This window comes from Oncorhynchus gorbuscha, linkage group LG11, assembly GCF_021184085.1.
Source record: "Oncorhynchus gorbuscha isolate QuinsamMale2020 ecotype Even-year linkage group LG11, OgorEven_v1.0, whole genome shotgun sequence".
Classification (NCBI taxonomy): Eukaryota; Metazoa; Chordata; class Actinopteri; order Salmoniformes; family Salmonidae; genus Oncorhynchus; species Oncorhynchus gorbuscha.
Window position 1 is genome coordinate 57,509,938 of NC_060183.1, and position 19,167 is coordinate 57,529,104.

Below are 19,167 nucleotides of genomic sequence, written 5' to 3' on the forward strand. Positions count from 1 at the left end.
TAACTCTATTCCTTTAATTTAAATTTGTGTGTATTGTTGTGAAATTGTTAAATATTACTTGCAGATATTAATGCCCTGTTAGAGCTAGAAACACAAGCATTTCGCTACACCCGCAATATCATCTGCTACACATCTGTATGTGACCAATCAAATTTGATTTGATTAAGAGAGCACAGGTGGACCTGTTTGCATCTCAGAATAACATTCGTTGCCCCAGCTGGTTCTCGGTGTCGGACCTTCCAGGCCCTCTGAGTCTGGATGCCCTCACTCACGATTGGCCAGCTATGACAATTTGTGTTCCCACCATTTCCCCTGATCACATCTATGCTAGATAAGGTCAGCTTGATGGGCCACCTGCTGCTCCTCATAGCCCCAAACTGGCCGAGACGACCATGGTTCAGCCTCCTGTTGTCCCTCCTGTCGGGGACCCCATGGCAGCTACCGCAGAGGCCTGACCTGCTCTCTCAGGCTCAGAGGACACTGTGGCATCCGGACCTGCACCCCTCCGGCTTTGAGCTTGGCCTCTGAGAAGTGTAAATGGGCCAGTCTAGGCATTCAGGACAATGTGGTGAACATGCTGCAGAACATCAGGGTTTCCTCCACCAACGCGTCATATCAGATGCTGTGGGACATATTATGTACTTGGTTTGAGGGTCATAATGTTGCCACCTAGTCGTGTGATGGACAAACAGTTAAAAAATGTTTTACAATCACTGCTTGATGCGGGCTGAGCGGATTCCACTTTGAGTGTATTTGGCCGCAATCTCTGCATGCCATGATGATGGCCTAGAGGGACCCATTGGTGGCCACCTATTGCTCTCCAAGTTAATGAAAGGAGTTCAACATCTGCTTTTTCGGTGAGTGTTATCCACTGGCCTAACCCCTCTTTCTTGCCGAAAGTCCTGTCTGACAGGCATGTGAACCGGCCCTTACATTTGTCCACATACGCCCCTCCACGGCTGCAAGTGAGCTACAGTATGTGCTGTGCCCGGTGAGGGCATTGGACACTTGAGTTACACAGACAAAGATAATAAGAGAGTCTGATCAGCTGTGCATTTGCTATAGTCAGAGAGTTCTGGGGAAGAGCCTATCGAAACTGAGATTCTCAAGTTGGATTGTGGACACTATACCTCAGCTGGCCGGGCGGGCTCTGCCATCTGCTGTAGTGGCACATTCTACTAGTGGAGTAGCTACATCGTGGGCCCTGCTCCAAGGAGTTCCCCTTGATGACATTTGTGCCTTGTCCAGTTGGGCATCGTCTAGCACCTTTGCTAGGTACTATCGAGTCAATATTGCTGCCGCCAATGAGGCCGGGACGGCCATGTTGGGTGTTGTCTCCACTTCCCTAGATGGGGACGGAGGGACACAGCAATCGTGACTGCCCTGAGCTCAGTCCTATGGGACTTTGCTCTTTGCATGGCCATGACTACTTCACCGATTTAAATCGGGAATTGTGAAACCATATTGGAGGGATCCAATATAATGCTACATAACGAAGTTTATGTATGTAACCACGGTTATGTGAGCTATTGGATCACTCCAATCCTTGTGCCTCGAAAAATACACGAGGTAGAAGTAGTGTGACAGCAGCTGTTTAAGGGGGTCAGCCACAGCACTACCCGGTACACGGGACTAATCTGAAATCCTTACTCGGAATGTATCCTGCTGCACGGAAGGGTAAGATATTCATACAGCCACTCACCATCTAAGTTAACAGTTTGACCAAATCTGCAAGGAATAATGGGAGAAAATCCCCAAATCCAGATGTACAAAGATAATACAGACATACCCAAGATGACTAAAAGCTGCCAAAGGTGCTTCTACAAAGTATTGACAGGGTGGTGAATACTTATGTAAATGAGATATTTCTGTATTTCATTTTCAATAAATTTGCTAACATTTATAAAAACATGTTTTCACTTTGTCATTATGGGGTTTTGTGTGTAGATGGGTGAGGGAAATGTTATTAATCAATGTGGATTTCAGGCTTTAACACAACAAAATGTGGAATAAGTCAAAGGGTATGAATACTTTCTGAAGGCACTGTACACCTCTAAGAAATTATCATGCACACAATGTTTTCTGAGAAGTCGTTTCATATGAGGTGTTGAAAGACTTTTGAGCTTAATTGTGGTTAAAACCAAAAATAGTTTATACTGCTTTGTTTGCCTCTCGTCTCTGGAAATACACAAGTGAGAGTGAACGATCAGTACACCCCCCATGTGGTCACTTCTACTTGACAAACAGAAGCACAAACATTCAGGCATCAAGAGACATCAGCCAGTTTAGTTACTGTGTTTAACATCACACTGTGTCACCACAAACTAGTGGTTAGAGTTTACCCCCATCTCTACGATCCCCCTTCTCCATTCCGAACCTCTGTTGTTTCTATAACTCACACAATCTTTCAGCCCCGTCTACTGGGCAAAAATGGTACCAACCATCCTGGAAAACAGAACCACAAATAGCAGCATAAAATGGGAATGCTGTAATACAATACATGTATTTAATTTATTCAAAACAGAGTTACATATTAAAAGCTGTACAGAAAAGGAAAATTGTATGCCAGTATGTTAAAACTAATCTACACAATCTACACGTTAAATAAATGTTTATTTGTCACATGCACAGAGTACAGAAGGTGGAATGGCACAGTGAAATGCTTACTTTCAGCTCTTCCTCAAAAGTGCAGAATAAATGTAGAGTAGCAAAACTATCAATATACAAAGTTGATCAAAAAGAGTAATAAAATAACAAAAGCGTTAAAAAAAGACAAGGCAATAAAAGAACACAGGTATTTACCCTTATATACAAACAATGTGAAACTTCAAATAGATCATGTCTTAAAACCTATGCATATCTATTTCTTGCCCAGTAAGATATTACACCATTCATCTGAGAGTAACAGAGGGTGTCAGACTACATGAAGAGCAGAGAGTGGCAGATATGTAAATCAGGAAGCAGAGAACGGATGTGGAGGAAGTTCATCAACAGGTGAACTGTTACCACTTACACTTAAACTAGTACAACGCAGCATGGTCACATCCCCCACATTCAGACCGCCTTGTGGAATTAATTTGCATTCTGTTTCAAATAAGAGAAAGGTGAAATGTAGAGCACTGAATATAACCACTTTTCTGAGAAATTAATATGTTGTGGTAGGTTTCCTTTCATACTTACAGATAACTTCTTTGTTCTGGTTCCATTGCGATCTGTTGAGACAATTTACCCAGTACATTTAGATATGACACTGTATAATAATATAATAATAATAATATATGCCATTTAGCAGACGCTTTTATCCAAAGCGACTTACAGTCATGTGTGCATACATTCTACGTATGGGTGGTCCCGGGGATCGAACCCACTACCCTGGCGTTACAAGCGCCATGCTCTACCAACTGAGCTACAGAAGGATGTGTATGAAGACAAATATAATGTAATTATAATACAAATAGATCACTCACTTACCTATTGGCAGACCAGTCTTGTTGATCACCTTCAAAAATAAATATTTCACATGTATAATACACAAATAACTCAAAATGGACATTGGAACAAATTAAGCCTTGAAGTATCAGTATTTGAATGCATGTACCTCGCTTGTACCGGAGAAAACACAGGACAGATACAACCAGCAGAATAAGGCTAAAGGCCCCAACACTCAGACTGATGTAGAGAGGGAACTCTGAGGAGGACTCTAAAGGGGGAGATGACTTTCAGGTCAAGTTGAAACTGTTTGTTGAATTAGATTAAACAGAACAGATCATTAGCAACAGAATCAGTCAATGTTATCTTGAAATGCTCTTAGGTGGGTGGGTCTATCAACAGTAAGTTTAAAAATATTTGAAGGTTACTCACCTTCTCCATTAGTTACACTGGTTTTGTTGGTACTGAATGTTGATAAGGAAGTGGTGGGCCCAGGAGAGTCTACAATTGGAGGAAGAATATGACATATGCATCAGTATTGCAATACAGACATGATTGTCATGTTAGATTGCACAATAATTTAATTGATGGTCTCACCATCTATGGCAATCTTGAACGGTTCACTATGCTGTGATGTCACAGTATCTCCACCCTCTACCACCAGCTCCACAGCACAGGTGATGAAGATCTCTCCAGCACTGCTCCTCTTCCTAAGCAGATCCTTTCCCGATACTTTCCCAACACAGACGTTGTCTTTGTAGGGCTGACTTTTAAAGGGGGACTCGGTGTTGTTCAAGTAATAGTAGCATGAGGTACCAGCATGCTTGGCCTCACACCGAAGACTTAAGTGAGTTCCTGTATTTTCCACAAAAATCCAGGGTATTCCAATGGAATCTGAAAAAATGATGTCGTCAATCAAGCAAATGTGATACTGCCTGGTAATAAAATGGTCACTTACCACTTACATGAAGTCTTTGAGCGTCATTAAATTTTGGGATTATTTTAACAATAACTGAACATGTTCCCTAGGCCCTAATTTAGGCCCTAGGGTATAATTGTCACTCACCACTCACATGAAGTCTTTGAGTGTCACTTCGTTCTGAAGATATCGTTTTCCCTTCTCTCTCCTGTAGAATAGCACAGCTGAGATCTACTTCACTCTTGTTCCAGGTTTTGAACTCATTCCAGAACAATATGAATTGGCAAACACCGGAATTCACTTCTCTTATTGGGTTGGGGTCATGGTCTTTGTAGAAGTGGCACTTTGTGCCTCTTGTTGACTCACAGCGTACTACGACAGACATAGGTACATTGATGTACCCAGAGTCTAACACAATGGTGGGAGTAGGGACAGAATCTGTTTAGAGTTAAAGAGAGAAACTATGAGAAGACACATTTTAAATGGTTAGAAACAGAATGATTCAGGAAATATTCTTATGTGGTAATACATTCCATACCTGCACAACTTTCTTTAACTGCAAGAGCAGCCATACCTTTAAACAAACATGGCAAAACATTTTTAAAAGGCTTTTATGTGAAGTCCTACATATTAAACCTACATCATCTAAATGAATTACTTTGTTACAATTAATTCATAATATGAATATAAGAGATAATTGAATACTCACAAATGAAGATTAAATAAGATGGAGACATCCTTTCAACTTGTTCCTTTCAACTTGTACACTTAGATAAAGAAGTGAAAAAAACTGACAGCCTATGTTTAGGAGGCAGAACAATCTAGAGGCGCCGATCATTTACAAACAGGGCTCCTGAGTGACACAGCGGTCTAAGGCACTGCATGTCAGTGCAAGAGGCATCATTACAGTCCCTGGTTCAAATCCAGGCTGTGTCACATCTGGCCGTGATTGGGAGTCCAATAGGTACAATTGGCCCAGCGTCGCCTGGGTTTGGCCAGGGTAGGCTGTCATTGTAAATAACAATTTGTTCTTAACTGACCTGCCTAGTTATATGAAAGGTACATTTTTAAAAATTAAATATGGAAACTGGCTGCCTATGTTTAGGAGGCAGAACAACCTAGCGAGGCAGATATGGAAACTGGCCAAGTTACAAATTACGCTTTAGAAAATACGAATAGGCTACTGCACCCTTTCTGGAAATATAGCCAATTATGACAAACCAGAGAGCTGTTTACAGTTTCTGTGAAGATACAACATTTGTCATTGGCTAATATCCATTTAACAATGTATTGCCTACTCATTGGACAGTTTAAAGACACACTCCAACTATTTTTTAACTGTTCCCGTTGAAAAACAATAGAGGAGCAATAGAGGACAAAAGAGGAAAGGTCCACCCCCCACGTGTGCCATGTCATGTCATACCTGGACCACCTTTTGAGATGTGCTTTTTGTGAAGTAAATTAGGTGAAAATGAGACTGCGGTAGGTCTTTATGGTATACATTGTTTGGCAAACATCTTAAACTACATGAAAACCTACTGTTCAGGTAATCGGTCTGCTTTCAGTCTTACTTTCTTGAACAAAGGTAGTAGCACACTTCCATGACCAAAGAATTCACATGTACAGTGCCTTGCGAAGGTATTCACCCCTCTTGGCATTTTTCTTATTTTGTTGCTTTACAACCTGGAATTAAAATGGCTTTTTGGGGGGTTTATATCATTTGATTTACACAACATGCCTACAACTTCGAAGATGCAAAATATGTTTTATTGTGAAACAAACAAGAAATAAATAAAAAATAGAAAACTTGAGCTTGCATAACTATTTACCCCCCCCAAAGTCAATATTTTGTATTTGTACCTTTTGCAGCAAGTCTCTTGGGATATGTCTCTATAAGCTTGAGGGGTTGTAGACTCAGTCTCATGCTACCACTAGAGTGAAAGCACCGCCAGCATTCAAAAGTGACCAAAACATCAGCATCAGGAATTGAGAAGTGGTCTGTTGTCCCCACCTGTAGAACCACTCCTTTATTGGGGGTGTCTTGCTAAATGCCTATAATTTCCACCTGTTGTCTATTCCATTTGCACAACAGCATGTGAAATGTATTGTCAATCAGTGTTGCTTCCTAAGTGGACAGTTCGATTTCACAGAAGTGTGATTGACTTTGAGTTACATTGTGTTGTTTAAGTGTTCCCTTTATTTTTTTGAGCAGTGTATATATATTCAAAGCCCTTCGGTTGTAGTTGGTCTTGATTTGTGTTCTCATCTCTGGAATTAGACATCTGTGTGAATGATCAGTAACCCTAGTGTGGCCCCTTATGTGCTGACATTTTATTTTTTTAACCTTTATTTAACTAGGCAAGTCAGTTAAGAACAAATTCTTATTTACAATGACGGCCTAGGGAACAGTGGGTTAACTGCCTGTTCAGGGGAAGAACAACACCTTGTCTGCTCGGGGGTTTGAACTTACAACCTTCCGGTTACTAGTCCAACGCTCTAACCACTAGGCTACCCTGCCGCCCTGAATAGCAACAGGAAATACAAGCTGGTTGATGCTCAGCTACAAGTGTCCTGTGTGGCTCAGTTGGTAAAGCATGGCGCTTGCAACACCAGGGGTGAAGATTTTAATTCCCACGGGGACCAGTATGGACAAAGAAAATATGAAAACGTATGCACTCACTACTCTATGCCACTCTGGATAAGTGTCTGCTAAATAATGTTAATGTATTGCAAACGCAGAAAGAAAAGTAATTGCCGACTAAATGGTTACAGAATATCTGATTTTACCATCCTCTTACTTGTGTTTTGCCCCATCTAACAGGTCCACTGTTAGATTTTTCCCTTCCCCTGTTCCCTTGAATTTTTTTCAGGCACTGAGCAAATGTTTGTTTTGTGAGCAGAAACTTGACCATATTGAGAATTTTGTGCAACTTCCAGCACATTTACATTGAACACCAAGGCTATACCCTTACAGTTTTAGACAGGAGCCAATAGGCTATTGTGGCTATTTGAGCATAATGTAGGCCTACCAACAAAACCAATGGAGCAAATCCCATAACATTTTCACATGGAAATAGCTTGTGATTTCTATGATATAGACTACAGTAGCATATATGTGGTGTTTAATGCAGGCCTACATTGCAAACTAATGCAGCGAACTCAGTGAAGTTCAATCTCTTGCGTCTCTGGGCTGCATGGCATTTCTGGAGGGGCGCAGTTTAGAGGAAACATTACTGGTACGGTAGGACTATCAATCACAGATTCATGAGATTTACTTTGTTACTCTGCAATACCATGAACCCATGTGTTGTCCCTATTTCTTCATTCATATCTCAATGTCCAGCCAAAGACTAGGGAGCAAAAAGTGCTTTTTGAACCAGGATATGTGACTGGTCATTGGAAAGCAGATCACAGAACAGAAAAACATGGGAGTGCTGGAGCAAATGTTATTTATTTTAGAAGTAAAAACAGAAAATACAAAATAAAAACACGATAAAGGTACAACATGACAATTGAAATTGATTGGTAAAACATGTGGCAAAAATTATCTATACAGTCTTTACGCATTCAAGGCTTTTCTGAACCAAATAACCTCTCTCTTTCTCTGTTTCTGCTCTATGAAATGCCAGTTCTCTCTGTTAGGGAAGACAACTATTGCCACATTCAGCAGACTCAGTGTTCCATGGACATGGTGCTGTTCTGAATGACCAGATGAAGAATGTTGTGATTATGGTGGCCCAGAGGGTGATTGTGTATGGTGTGCTGCACAAGTTGAGATTACAAATGGTCATAACCATATTAATCAGGCCACAACCCTCCTACCAAATGGTAGCAAACATACCACAAAGACCGTTGAAGCACTGTGCGCTCCGTTGTGGGTAAATGTGTCGTTCAGTACAAACCGCCACACAACGTAGCAAAACGTTTAAACTGAACACACTATGACTCTTCCCGATTGGTTGAAATGTCCATATTTGAAAGGGCTTCATCCAATGGAAGAGAGGGGGAGTCCTCTTTGGCCAATAGGTTGTTCTTGCGTAGTTGACAGGCCTGCTGGTAGGGTGGGCGAATGGGGGGCTGGGTGGGGGGCGTGTACTTGTATTCCTTACTGGCATCCAACTACGAAGAAAAATAATATTAAGTTTAATGTGCACAGCACAAAAGTTTCATATGAAGTAAGTCTGTCTCCAACAAACACAAATGTTGGTTGACTGAAAGTCAACTGTTCTTTCGACCAATCGAACGCTAAACATTTTTAAACCTGTATTATTCCATATAGACACACCCTATGTGTTGTAATAAAATCAACTAGATACATTGAGCTTGTCTGATGCTTTAAGATTAGTTTGATGCCTCAAGAGGGTGCCAGAGATTTAGATAACCAGAAGATAAAAACCTTAACCTGACCCATCTATTCTCCTCCCACTCCTGCTGGCTTTCGCAGATTCTGCTATTACTCTCCTGAAGTTGCCGGTAATAGGCTACACGGGGAGTCTGCAACCTTTCTCATGTGGAATGCTAATTTATCTTACAATTTCTACCGATCTGCGCGTGCGAGTTATGGTTTTCATATGCACATTTTTGTGAAATACCCTATAAAATGTACTTCATTTGCAAACTTTCTCAAAATAGCCTACATAAAGCCAACAAATAAAAACATAGCAGCCTGTAGATAGAAAATATCCAGAAAAAAATAAATATCCTATAAATCACATTGGCTACACATGGCCTGTCTGCAACGAACTTGAAACATTGTATCAACTATTAACTTGGGTCCGGCCCGAAAATATTCTGGGCCCTCAGTTTCCCGCGTCAGTGAGCTCTGGACAGAAACAGCTGTAGGTGATTTGCACAAGGGATTAGAAGCAGTGCTCGACTTGGGCAGGAACTCACCAGAGCTGAGTACAGCACCTCAAATTGTATACTGCTTGAGCTCCTGTTCCTCTTAAAAAAAAAATATTAGCTCAAAAGTATTGTGGCGCTCTTGCACCTAAATATAAACTGTACCAGCACCCAAAATGAGTACGGAACCTATTTCAAGTCCAACAATGATAAGCCTATTTTATGACGTTTCCACTGGATCAGAGCATGACAATTTTCAATTCCACGCTGAGTGGTTATCGAAAGGGAGAGAGCGAGAAAGATTTCTTCAAATACGTCGAGGAATTATTGTCATTCTCAATGGATGTAAAAACAGAGTTTGTTTGCTTGCTGTTTGAGGTGAATAAAACATTACTTTGAGAAACTTCACAGGACATTAGGGGTGGTGCAATAAGCAGAAATACTATCCGATCACCAATTGGACACAGGTAGGCTATAGGCCTACTTCTATGCATGCTCGTCCCTCATTAAAAGAAATGAACGGAAGCAAAGTAACAAACATTGTAGATTAGAAATTATAGGAATGAACAGAAAATGTACTTCTGGTGATACATGTCATGAGGAATTGATATACACTAACAATCAAATGCAAACAATTCACACAATGAAGTTATGAAACAATGAAGGTGCACAAATTGGCAGGAGAGAGAAGTGCATTGTGCATCTGGGCACATGGTCAATCTGACATCTGCATTGGCCATGAAGCATTTACGGTGATATGGCCTCAGCAGAAGCCAGGGCGATCATACTGTTGGGTTCTAGCTTGAAATATACTTATTACTGCATTGGAGCAAGACAGACAAGCATTTTGCTACACCCACAATAACATCTACTAAACACTTGTATGTGACCAATAAAATGTTATTTCAATGTTACCATACTAGAATTTCTTGATATGTATAATGAATGTATGTATATGTTGGGGTCAATGGAGGATGGATAAGAACTAGGTATATGGAAAGTTACTTAGCATGACAAGTGGGGAGGCAGGGAGTTTACATTCTGTCAAACATGTTACTGTTAAATCTCATGGATCCTATAGAGGACGGCAAAGGACAACAGTCTGGTTTCAGTCACTGATAAGGTAGGACAGCCATGGATTAGGGAGGAGTGAGGAATTTGGTTCGAGGTCAGATGAGGTGAGAAGGAAACGGAGGTGGGGCCATGACTACACCAGTGAGAGCAACCAATTAAGTTCCTGACAAGCAACAGAGATGTATTGGCTTTCTAGGTGAGCAAGGTGTTGACTCCTCCTAGTAGGAGGGTATAAATATGCTCTGCTTTTTCAGAACCTAAGAATACTTATTGCACTTCACGGAGCAGTGCAGAGCTGTTGTCAAGGAAGTGAGTTTGCACTTATACAGGATGTACCGCCCCCACCTACTGTCAACCATGTCAATGTGGCCATGTTAAAACATTTGGGAGGCGTATGGCGATGCGGTATAGAGCTCGATTTGGCCTTTGTATACCTCCGCAATTGCATCCCACCCTCCGTATGGAGCCTGTGACCACATTTTCAAATCAAGCATAAATTGGCTTTTAGTTTGGGCCTCCGCAATTAGTTCACTGAGATGGGTGCAAATACAGTGCCTTCGGAAAGTATTCAGACCCATTAACCTTTTCCACATACGGCCTTATTCTAAAATTGATTACATCGTTTCCCCCCCTCAACCTACATGCAACACCCCATAATGACAAAGCAAAAAAAGGTTTTATTTTATTTTTAAAATATAAATTAGCAAAACAAAAATGTACTTAAATATTACATTTACATAAGTATTCAGACCCTTTACTCAGTACTATGTTAAAGGACCTTTGGCAGTGATTACAGCCTTGAATCTTCTTTGGAATGACGCTACAAGCTTGGCACACCTGTATTTGGCAGGGATGAAAACTTGTGAGGGCCCAAAAAGGTGACACTTTTTTTTGTTGCACTGAAACTGAAAAAATCCCTGCTAGGGGGAAATGCAGGTTTTAACTAATTAAAACAAAGAATATGATCTACATGATCAGTCTCTGTGTAAAATAAGTGGTTAACATGAACCAAACGCACAGCTAAAGAAATTGAAAAAAGCAATCCAATGTTATTTGTTGCCTAGACTTTACTGCAAATGACACTCAAGTCTTGAGAAAAAAACAAATACACTAATGTTACTGTCAAGTTTAACACAACAAAAACAATATATTTGGGCTACACAGCACATTATTACATTGTACACTTTCTGCCTGTGGACATCTGTTCTACAATGTGCCAGCAGAGCATGATACCCGTTGGCATAATGGATCTCTTTCAGGCAGAGAGTACACCTGGGATACCCCTTTTATCCACTGTGTTGAGAAAGAGGGAACGTGTGTGGTGTTCCTTTCACCTCTATAGTGGCATACAGCTTAAGCCAGGCCCAGCTAAACTTGATCCCTGAATCTACTTGTTTAAACAAGCAACTCCTCATTTTCACGTAATTCTCTCATTCTGAAAATTAACCACATACTGTAGAGGGAAAACGGTTAATAGATAGTGGATAGTTCGTTAGCAGGTTAACATTTCACACAGTTTGCCAGGGTCCAGTAAGCAACTAACGCATTATAAGTTTAGGCACGCAAGGAGTCGTATACCAGTAGCAACAAATCAAATCTTATTTGTCACATACACATGTTTAGCAGAAGTTAGTGGGTGTAGTGAAATGCTACACCCACAATAAAAGTGTAGTAATATCTAACAATACACACAATCTAAAGTAAAGAAATGGAATTAAAGAATATATAAATCATTTGGACGAGCAATGTCAGAGTGGCTAATCAAATTGTAGAAACATCAAGGATGATCAATGGAAACAGGATGTACCTGATTTCAAGCAAAGGGTCTGAATACTTACATAAATAAGGTATTTCTGTCATTTATTTTGAATACATTTGCAAACATTTCTAAAAACTTGTGTGTTTCGCTTGGTCATGATGGGGTATTGTGTGTCGATTGAAGAAGGAAAAATATGATTGAATACATTTTAGAATAAGGCTGTAACATAACAAAATGTGTGAAAGGGGTCTGAATACTTTCTGAATGCACAAGAGTGTGCAAAGCTGTCAAGGCAAAGAGTGGCTACTTTGAAGAATCTCAAATATATTTTTATTTGTTTAACGCTTTTTTGGTTACTGCATGATGCAACGTGTTATTTCATAGTTTTGATGTCTTCACTATTATTCTACAATATAGAACATAGTACAAAATTTTTTTAACCTGGAATGAGTAGGTGTGTCCAAACTTTTGACTGGTGCTTTAAGTATGTACATACAATACCGTTCAGAAGTTGGGGTCCCTTAGAAATGTCCTTGTTTTTGAAAGAAAAGCTCATTTTCTGTCCATTAAAATAACATAAAATTGATCAGAAATACAGTGTAGACATTGTTAAAGTTGTAAATGACTATTGTAGCTGGAAAGCCTCCAGTATTTATGCTGCAGTAGTTTGTGTCGGGGGGCTAGGGTCAGTTTGTTATATCTGGAGTACTTCTCCTGTCCTATTCGGTGTCCTGTGTGAATCTATGTGCGTTCTCTAATTCTCTCCTTCTTTCTTGCTCTCTCTCGGAGGACCTGAGCCCTAGGACCATGCCCCAGGACTACCTGACATGATGACTCCTTGCTGTCCCCAGTCCACCTGGCCATGCTGCTGCTCCAGTTTCAACTGTTCTGCCTTACTATTATTTGACCATGCTGGTCATTTATGAACATTTGAACATCTTGGCCATGTTCTGTTATAATCTCCACCCGGCACAGCCAGAAGAGGACTGGCCACCCCACATAGCCTGGTTCCTCTCTAGGTTTCTTCCTAGGTTTTGGCCTTTCTAGGGAGTTTTTCCTAGCCACCGTGCTTCTACACCTGCATTGCTTGCTGTTTGGGGTTTTAGGCTGGGTTTCTGTACAGAACTTTGAGATATCAGCTGATGAACGAAGGGCTATATAAATAAATAAAGATTTGAATTTGATTTGATTTTTAATGCAATATCTACATAGGCATAGAGGCCCATTATCAGCAACCATCACTCCTGTGTTCCAATGACAAGTTGTGTTAGCTAATCCTAATTTCTCATTTTAAAAGGCTAATTGACCAATAGAAAACCCTTGTGCAATTATGTTAGCACAGCTGAAAACTGTTGTTATGATTAAAGAAGCAATAAAACTGGCCTTCTTTAGACTAGTTGAGTATCTGGAGCATCAGCATTTGTGGGTTCGATTACAGGCTCAAAATGGCCAGAAAAATTACTTTCTTCTGAAACTCGTCAGTCTATTCTTGTTCTGAGTAATGAAGGCTATTCCATGGGAGAAATTGCCAAGAACCTGAAGATCTCGTACAACGCTGTGTACTACTCCCTTCACAGAACAGAGCACACTGGCCATAACCAGAATAGAAAGAGGAGTGGGAGGCCCCAGTGCACAAATGAGCAAGAGGACAAGTACATTAGAGGGAACAGAGAAGAGGCGACTCCGGGATGCTGGCCTTCTAGGCAGAGTTCCTCTGTCCAGTGTCTGTGTTCTTTTGCCCATCCTAATCTTTTCTTATTACTGGCCAGTCTGAGATATGGCTTTTTCTTTGCAACTCTGCCTAGAAGGCCAGCATCCCAGAGTTGCCTCTTCACTGTTGACATTGAGACTGGTGTTTTGCGGGTTAAAATAAAAATAACATAAATGTGATGTTATTTTAAAGGACAAAAATAAAATCTAGGTGACCCCAAACATTTGAACGGTAGTGTGTGTATATATTTGTTACTGCTCGACTAAAACAATCTCTGTCGACCAACAGCCTAACGACCAAACAATTGATCAGTCGACTAATTGGGATCAGACCTAATATGACGCATCTTATCTATGGAGTAACAGCTTTGAGACTAGTAAAGAAAAGCATTGGTCTACAATACATGTATCAACAGGGACATGTATCTGAATATCAATACCTGGAGAGGGTAGGTCCGGTCCGAGTCAAAGGCACTCAGGTCTCCACAGGCCAAGAAAGGAACTATGATTCTGTTTGGTCCCTCCAGCTGGTTAAAATCTACATCTGAAACAGACAGAAAAACTTGAGTACCAGTGTATATGCAGTCGAAACATGAGGAACATGGGAAACATTACTGTGTTGTTACCATATGAGTGATCCAGTAGAGGATTGGACATGTTGGGCACATATCCTACTGGAGGAGAGTAATTCTGACACATCACAAATGCCTCTGTAGAAATGAGAGAATGAAGCAAACAAATATTAGACTCAAGCAGCACATCGCCTACTTAATCCTTCAACCCTTCTGTCAAAACCAGGCATTTGAATGGAAACCATCTATGATCTGGGGTGTGACCAGTGTCAGCAGTGGTCTCCAGCTCACCTATGCTGGAGTTCCTGCTGCTCCGGGGCTTAGCACAGGTCACACTACTGAAGAATATCTTAAGCTGGGAGTACAGGAGGGTCACGTCCTTCCCCCGGAATATCTACACAGTAACCAGAGCATAAGATAACTTATACATGACATAGGCTTCTTCGCTCATTTCTCTACACAATTTTAAAAAACAAACAAAGTGCAGAACTTGTTACATCAACACACACATGCATTGTAATAGTGTTGGTATTATTCATTTTGTATTGTAGATATGTAGTAGAGGTCGACCGATTATGATTTTTCAACGCCGATACTGATTATTGGAGGACCAAAAAAAGCCGTTACCAATTAATCAACCGATTTTTATATATACAGTGGGGCAAAAAAGTATTTAGTCAGACACCAATTGTGCAAGTTCTCCCACTTAAAAAGATGAGGCCTGTAATTTATCATAGGTACACTTCAACTACGACAGACAAAATGAGAAAAAAATCCAGAAAATCACATTGTGAATCCCATTTATTTTCTCATTTTGTCTGTCATAGTTGAAGTGTACCTATGATGAAAATTACAGGCCCTCATCTTTTTAAGTGGGAGAACTTGCACAATTGGTGGCTGACTAAATACTTTTTTGCCCCACTGTATTAATATATATTTGTAATAATGACAATTGCAACAGTACTGAATGAATAATGTACACTTATCTTAACTTAATATAAAACATTAAATATTTAGTCTCAAATTAATAATGAAACATGCTCAATTTGGTTTAAATAATGCAAAAAGAGTTTTGGAGAAGAAAGTAAAAGTGCAATATGTTCCGTGTAAAAAAGCTAACGTTTCAGTTCCTTGCTCAGAACACATGAAAGCTGGTGGTTCAATATTCCCAGTTCTTCAATATTCCCAGTTAAGAAGTTTTAGGTTGTAGTTATTATAGGATTTATGACGTGTCGACTATTTCTCTCTATACCATTTGTATTTCATATACCGTTGACTATTGGATGTTCTAATAGGCACTTTAGAATTGCCAGCCTAATCTCAGGAGTTGATAGGCTTGAAGTCATAAACAGCGCTGTGATTCAAGCATTGCTAAGAGCTGCTGGCAAATGTAGTAAAGTTTGAATGAATGCTTACGAGCCTGCTGCTGCCTACCACCGCTCAGTCAGACTGCTTTATCAACTATCAAATCAGAGACTTAATTATAATATAACAAACACAGAAATACAGGCTTTTGGTCATTAATATAGTCAAATAAGAAACTATAATTTCGAAAAAACACTTTTATACTTTCAGTGAAATACAGAACCGTTACATATTTTATCTAACAGGTGGCAACCCCAAGTCTAAATATTGCTGTTACATTGCACAACCTTCAATGTCATAATTATGTACAATTCTGGCAAATTAGTTCGCAACGAGCCAGGCGGCCCAAACTGTTGCATATACCCTGAATGCAAGAGAAGTGACACAATTTCCCTAGTTAATATTGCCTACTAACATTTTTTTTTTAAACTAAATATGCAGGTTTAAAAAAATATACTTCTGTGTATTGATTTTAAGAAAGGCATCGATGTTTATGGTTAGGTAAATTCGTGCAACGATTGTGCTTTTTTCTCGACTGCGCTTTGTTAAATCACCACCCGTTTGGCAAAGTAGGCTGTGATTCGATGATAAATGAACAGGCACCGCATTGATTATATGCAACGCAGGACAAGCTAGTTAACCTATTAATATTATCAACCATGTGTAGTTAACTAGTGATGTGAAGATTGATTGTTTTTTATAAGATAAGTTTAATGCTAGTTAGCAACTTACCTTGGCTCCTTGCTGCACTCGAGTAACAGGTGGTCAGCCTGCCACGCAGTCTCCTCGTGGAATGCAATGTAATTGGCCATAATCGGCATCCAAAAATGCTGATTACCGATTGTTATGAAAACTTGAAATCGGCCCTAATTAATCAACGATGGCGATTAATCGGTCGACCTCTAATACGTAATGGTGTAATAATGTTATATGATGTACTGTTTTATCTTTTGTTTTATGTCTGATGTAAGTGCCTGAATCTGTTTGGACCCCAGGAAAAGTAACTGCTGCCTTGGCAGTAACTAATGGGGATCCCTAATAAATACAAATACAAACAAGTCCTCATCCAACATACAGCCTACCTTTGCAACAAACGTTCCTCCAGGTTTCAGGACGTGTGTTGTAATGTTTAGGGCCTGAGACGGGATATTTAGAAATTGATTATAAAGGATAAACAAAGATAACTGATCAGCCATTTGGGATTCAACTCAATATTACACAGTATTACAGTGTGATACTCACAGCCAATAGGAGCTGAGCTTGGATGTACTCATCCACATCATGGAGTCCTGTCACTATGTAGACAAGCCAGAAAATGACCAATAAGGAAAAGCCATACGCATATAGTGCAATGAAGAAAACAAAACAAACCCCACAGTGGCAACTAAGAGAAGAGTATGCAACTAAATGCAAGAGGACACAAACCAAACTGAAACCAGAGGGAAGAAAACACTCTCACACTCACCGTCTGGGGCTCCATCACACACTACCAGGTCTGCAGGCTGTCCTTCAAAATGCCTGATTATCTCCAGGGCAGTGGAGATCTAAAAGCAATAGATATATTTGACCCGCCAGCTTTGTTGAAATAGAGTTTGAGAATCTGATCCAAATCTGTTATACAATGTCTGCCTTCCAAACCAAACATTTATTATCCCCTTTACTCTGCCCTTGATGACTTGTACTTCATTCTCTGAAAGGAATCAGGAATGAATTCAGTGTTCAGTGTTCCAGTATAGTGTGTTGGTATTATAGTTTCTCTATAACTCCATGCTAGTTACCTTGGTGATGTCTCCCTGGATCTGTGTCACCCCAGGGAGAGGAGCCATGGCCTGTAGGTCCACCGCCACTATCTTTACCTCCTCACTCTTCTCCTCCTTTCCTCTGTCAAACCGTCAGATAAACCGACATAACATATTAGTGTTATGCACACTATTTCTTAACACCCCATACTAATAGACACCAACTATGCTTCAAGTAGAATTTATTTAACCTTTAATTAACTAGGCAAGTCAGCTAAGAACAAATTCTTATTCACAATTGTGAGCCGCCCTATGCGACTCCCAATCACGGACAGATGTGATACAGCCTGGATTTGAACCAGGGACCTCTTGCACTGAGATGCAGTGCCTTAGACCACTGCGCCACTAGGGAGCCAAGGAAAGTAAAGAGATTGAAACCAACCTGAGTTTACGGCTCAGGACCTGGCTCCAGCTGCCTGGGGCAGCACAGAGGTCGACTGCCCTTTTTACACCTGGGGAGGGAGAAATGGATGTCAGTCATATTCAAGTGACATCAGAAATGGATGATCAAATTCATCTCCCTTTTTCCTTTGGCATAATGTTATATTTTACAATGGCCATAGCCAATAACATAAGCCATTGATGTCTGATGTTGACCTAGGGTAAAACAACCATGGCCAAAAATGTTAACCCAAGGGGCCTTCTTGCCTTTGAACAGGCCAAACTCCTCATCCAGTTGCAGTAGTTTGAAGGCGCTCCTGGCCCTCCAGCCCTCCTCCTTGGCAAGACGGTAGTAGATATCCCGTTTGTCTTTGGAGGAGCGGCCCATATTCACCTGCACAACAAAACAGATTTCAGTCACATTAGGTTAGTTAGGCCAGAGCAGTTTAGATGTCAGTAACGTAAGACTAGTCCAGAGCCCTTTATTGCAACACGATAAGTCATATTCCTTTCAGGTGAAGTTGACTTGGCTAAATTAGCCGTTAGCTAAAAGTCTAGCAATCCCAAGCTAAGTCTATTTATGGAACCGTTTGCTTAGCTTCCTGACAAGCTAGCAAACTGAAAACGTGCTAAATGTGTTCACATTCACCTTCAGACAAACAAATATAGAAATTCAGGACTAATGTGGAAGGGAAATATGTTTATTGTGTGCATACTCACACTTTTACTTCCTCGCTGTGCTTTACTCACGTAAACGTTGACGTTGTGAGGACCCAACATAGTTGCCTCGTTAACGCCGGTACAAAATTCTAAGCGTTAATCTTCAATCGATGGTCAAATTAGCTACTTTTTTTCTAATTACTGTACACCGTCGAAGATTAAGCTATAGAATGATATTTCCCATGTATACTGTAACATGCTATGTGTGCTAACTTACTGCCACCACGAGAAAAGGTGAGCAAAATGTATGCACAAAAAAAAGTTATTTAATCACTGTTATGAGGAGTACTGGTCACATAGTCAGCGATGAGCAGTATGTCTGTTACATGTATTTTAAATAGGTATTTCAATTACTTCTGAGTAGTTTGTAATTTATATTACAATGGGCTGAACAAGATACTTTCGAGAGCTGTCATTTGTATTTTTGTACATTTTCACCATTTTGTCACCCTGCATTGGTATCAGAAGTCTGATGGCACTATGGTGTGATAAGACTGTCTGCTAAATGAACGAAATATACATGTATATCAGAGGAGGCTGGTGGGGGAGCTATAGAAGGACGGGCTCATTGTAATGGCTGGAATTAAATACATTAAA

General features: G+C 40.3%; 2 protein-coding genes across 3 annotated transcripts; both read right to left on the minus strand.

The window, feature by feature from the left end:
• Nucleotides 1-2,540: 2,540 nt before the first annotated feature.
• On the minus strand, nt 2,541-4,920 carry LOC124047687. The gene is made up of 6 exons (XM_046367994.1): nt 4,887-4,920; nt 4,715-4,786; nt 4,027-4,323; nt 3,862-3,930; nt 3,472-3,700; nt 2,541-3,212 (listed from the first exon to the last, which is right to left on the minus strand). The coding sequence occupies exons 1-6, from the start codon at nt 4,918-4,920 to the stop codon at nt 3,146-3,148; spliced, it is 768 nt and encodes a 255-aa protein (XP_046223950.1). The 3' UTR covers nt 2,541-3,145.
• A 2,860-nt stretch (nt 4,921-7,780) lies between these two features.
• On the minus strand, nt 7,781-18,723 carry ftsj1 (FtsJ RNA 2'-O-methyltransferase 1). Of its 2 annotated transcripts, none has more exons than XM_046370266.1 (11): nt 18,571-18,723; nt 18,118-18,244; nt 17,852-17,921; nt 17,449-17,551; nt 17,136-17,214; nt 16,913-16,965; nt 16,753-16,806; nt 14,597-14,699; nt 14,360-14,443; nt 14,174-14,277; nt 7,781-8,467 (listed from the first exon to the last, which is right to left on the minus strand). In XM_046370266.1, exons 1-11 carry the CDS (start codon nt 18,628-18,630, stop codon nt 8,288-8,290), a joined length of 1,017 nt encoding a protein of 338 aa, XP_046226222.1. In that variant the 5' UTR covers nt 18,631-18,723; the 3' UTR covers nt 7,781-8,287. The 2 variants fall into 2 exon arrangements, with proteins under 2 accessions (XP_046226222.1, XP_046226223.1); XM_046370267.1 differs by lacking the exon at nt 18,571-18,723 and adding an exon at nt 18,500-18,565.
• Between the last annotated feature and the right edge of the window lie 444 nt (nt 18,724-19,167).

Excerpts from the sequence above, each read along its gene's own strand:
- LOC124047687 (XM_046367994.1), bottom strand. The coding sequence starts at position 4,920 with ATGGCTGCTCTTGCAGTTAAAGAAAGTTGTGCAG. Across the intron at positions 3,931-4,026 it reads GTTCAAGATTGCCATAGATG|ACTCTCCTGGGCCCACCACT; the intron begins GTGAGACCATCA and ends CTCCAATTGTAG. Across the intron at positions 3,701-3,861 it reads CAGTGTAACTAATGGAGAAG|AGTCCTCCTCAGAGTTCCCT; the intron begins GTGAGTAACCTT and ends CTCCCCCTTTAG.
- ftsj1 (XM_046370266.1), bottom strand. The coding sequence starts at position 18,630 with ATGTTGGGTCCTCACAACGTCAACGTTTACGTGAGTAAAGCACAGCGA. Across the intron at positions 18,245-18,570 it reads CACAGCGAGGAAGTAAAAGT|GTGAATATGGGCCGCTCCTC; the intron begins GTGAGTATGCAC and ends TTTGTTGTGCAG. Across the intron at positions 16,807-16,912 it reads AAGCTCAGCTCCTATTGGCT|GCCCTAAACATTACAACACA; the intron begins GTGAGTATCACA and ends ATCCCGTCTCAG.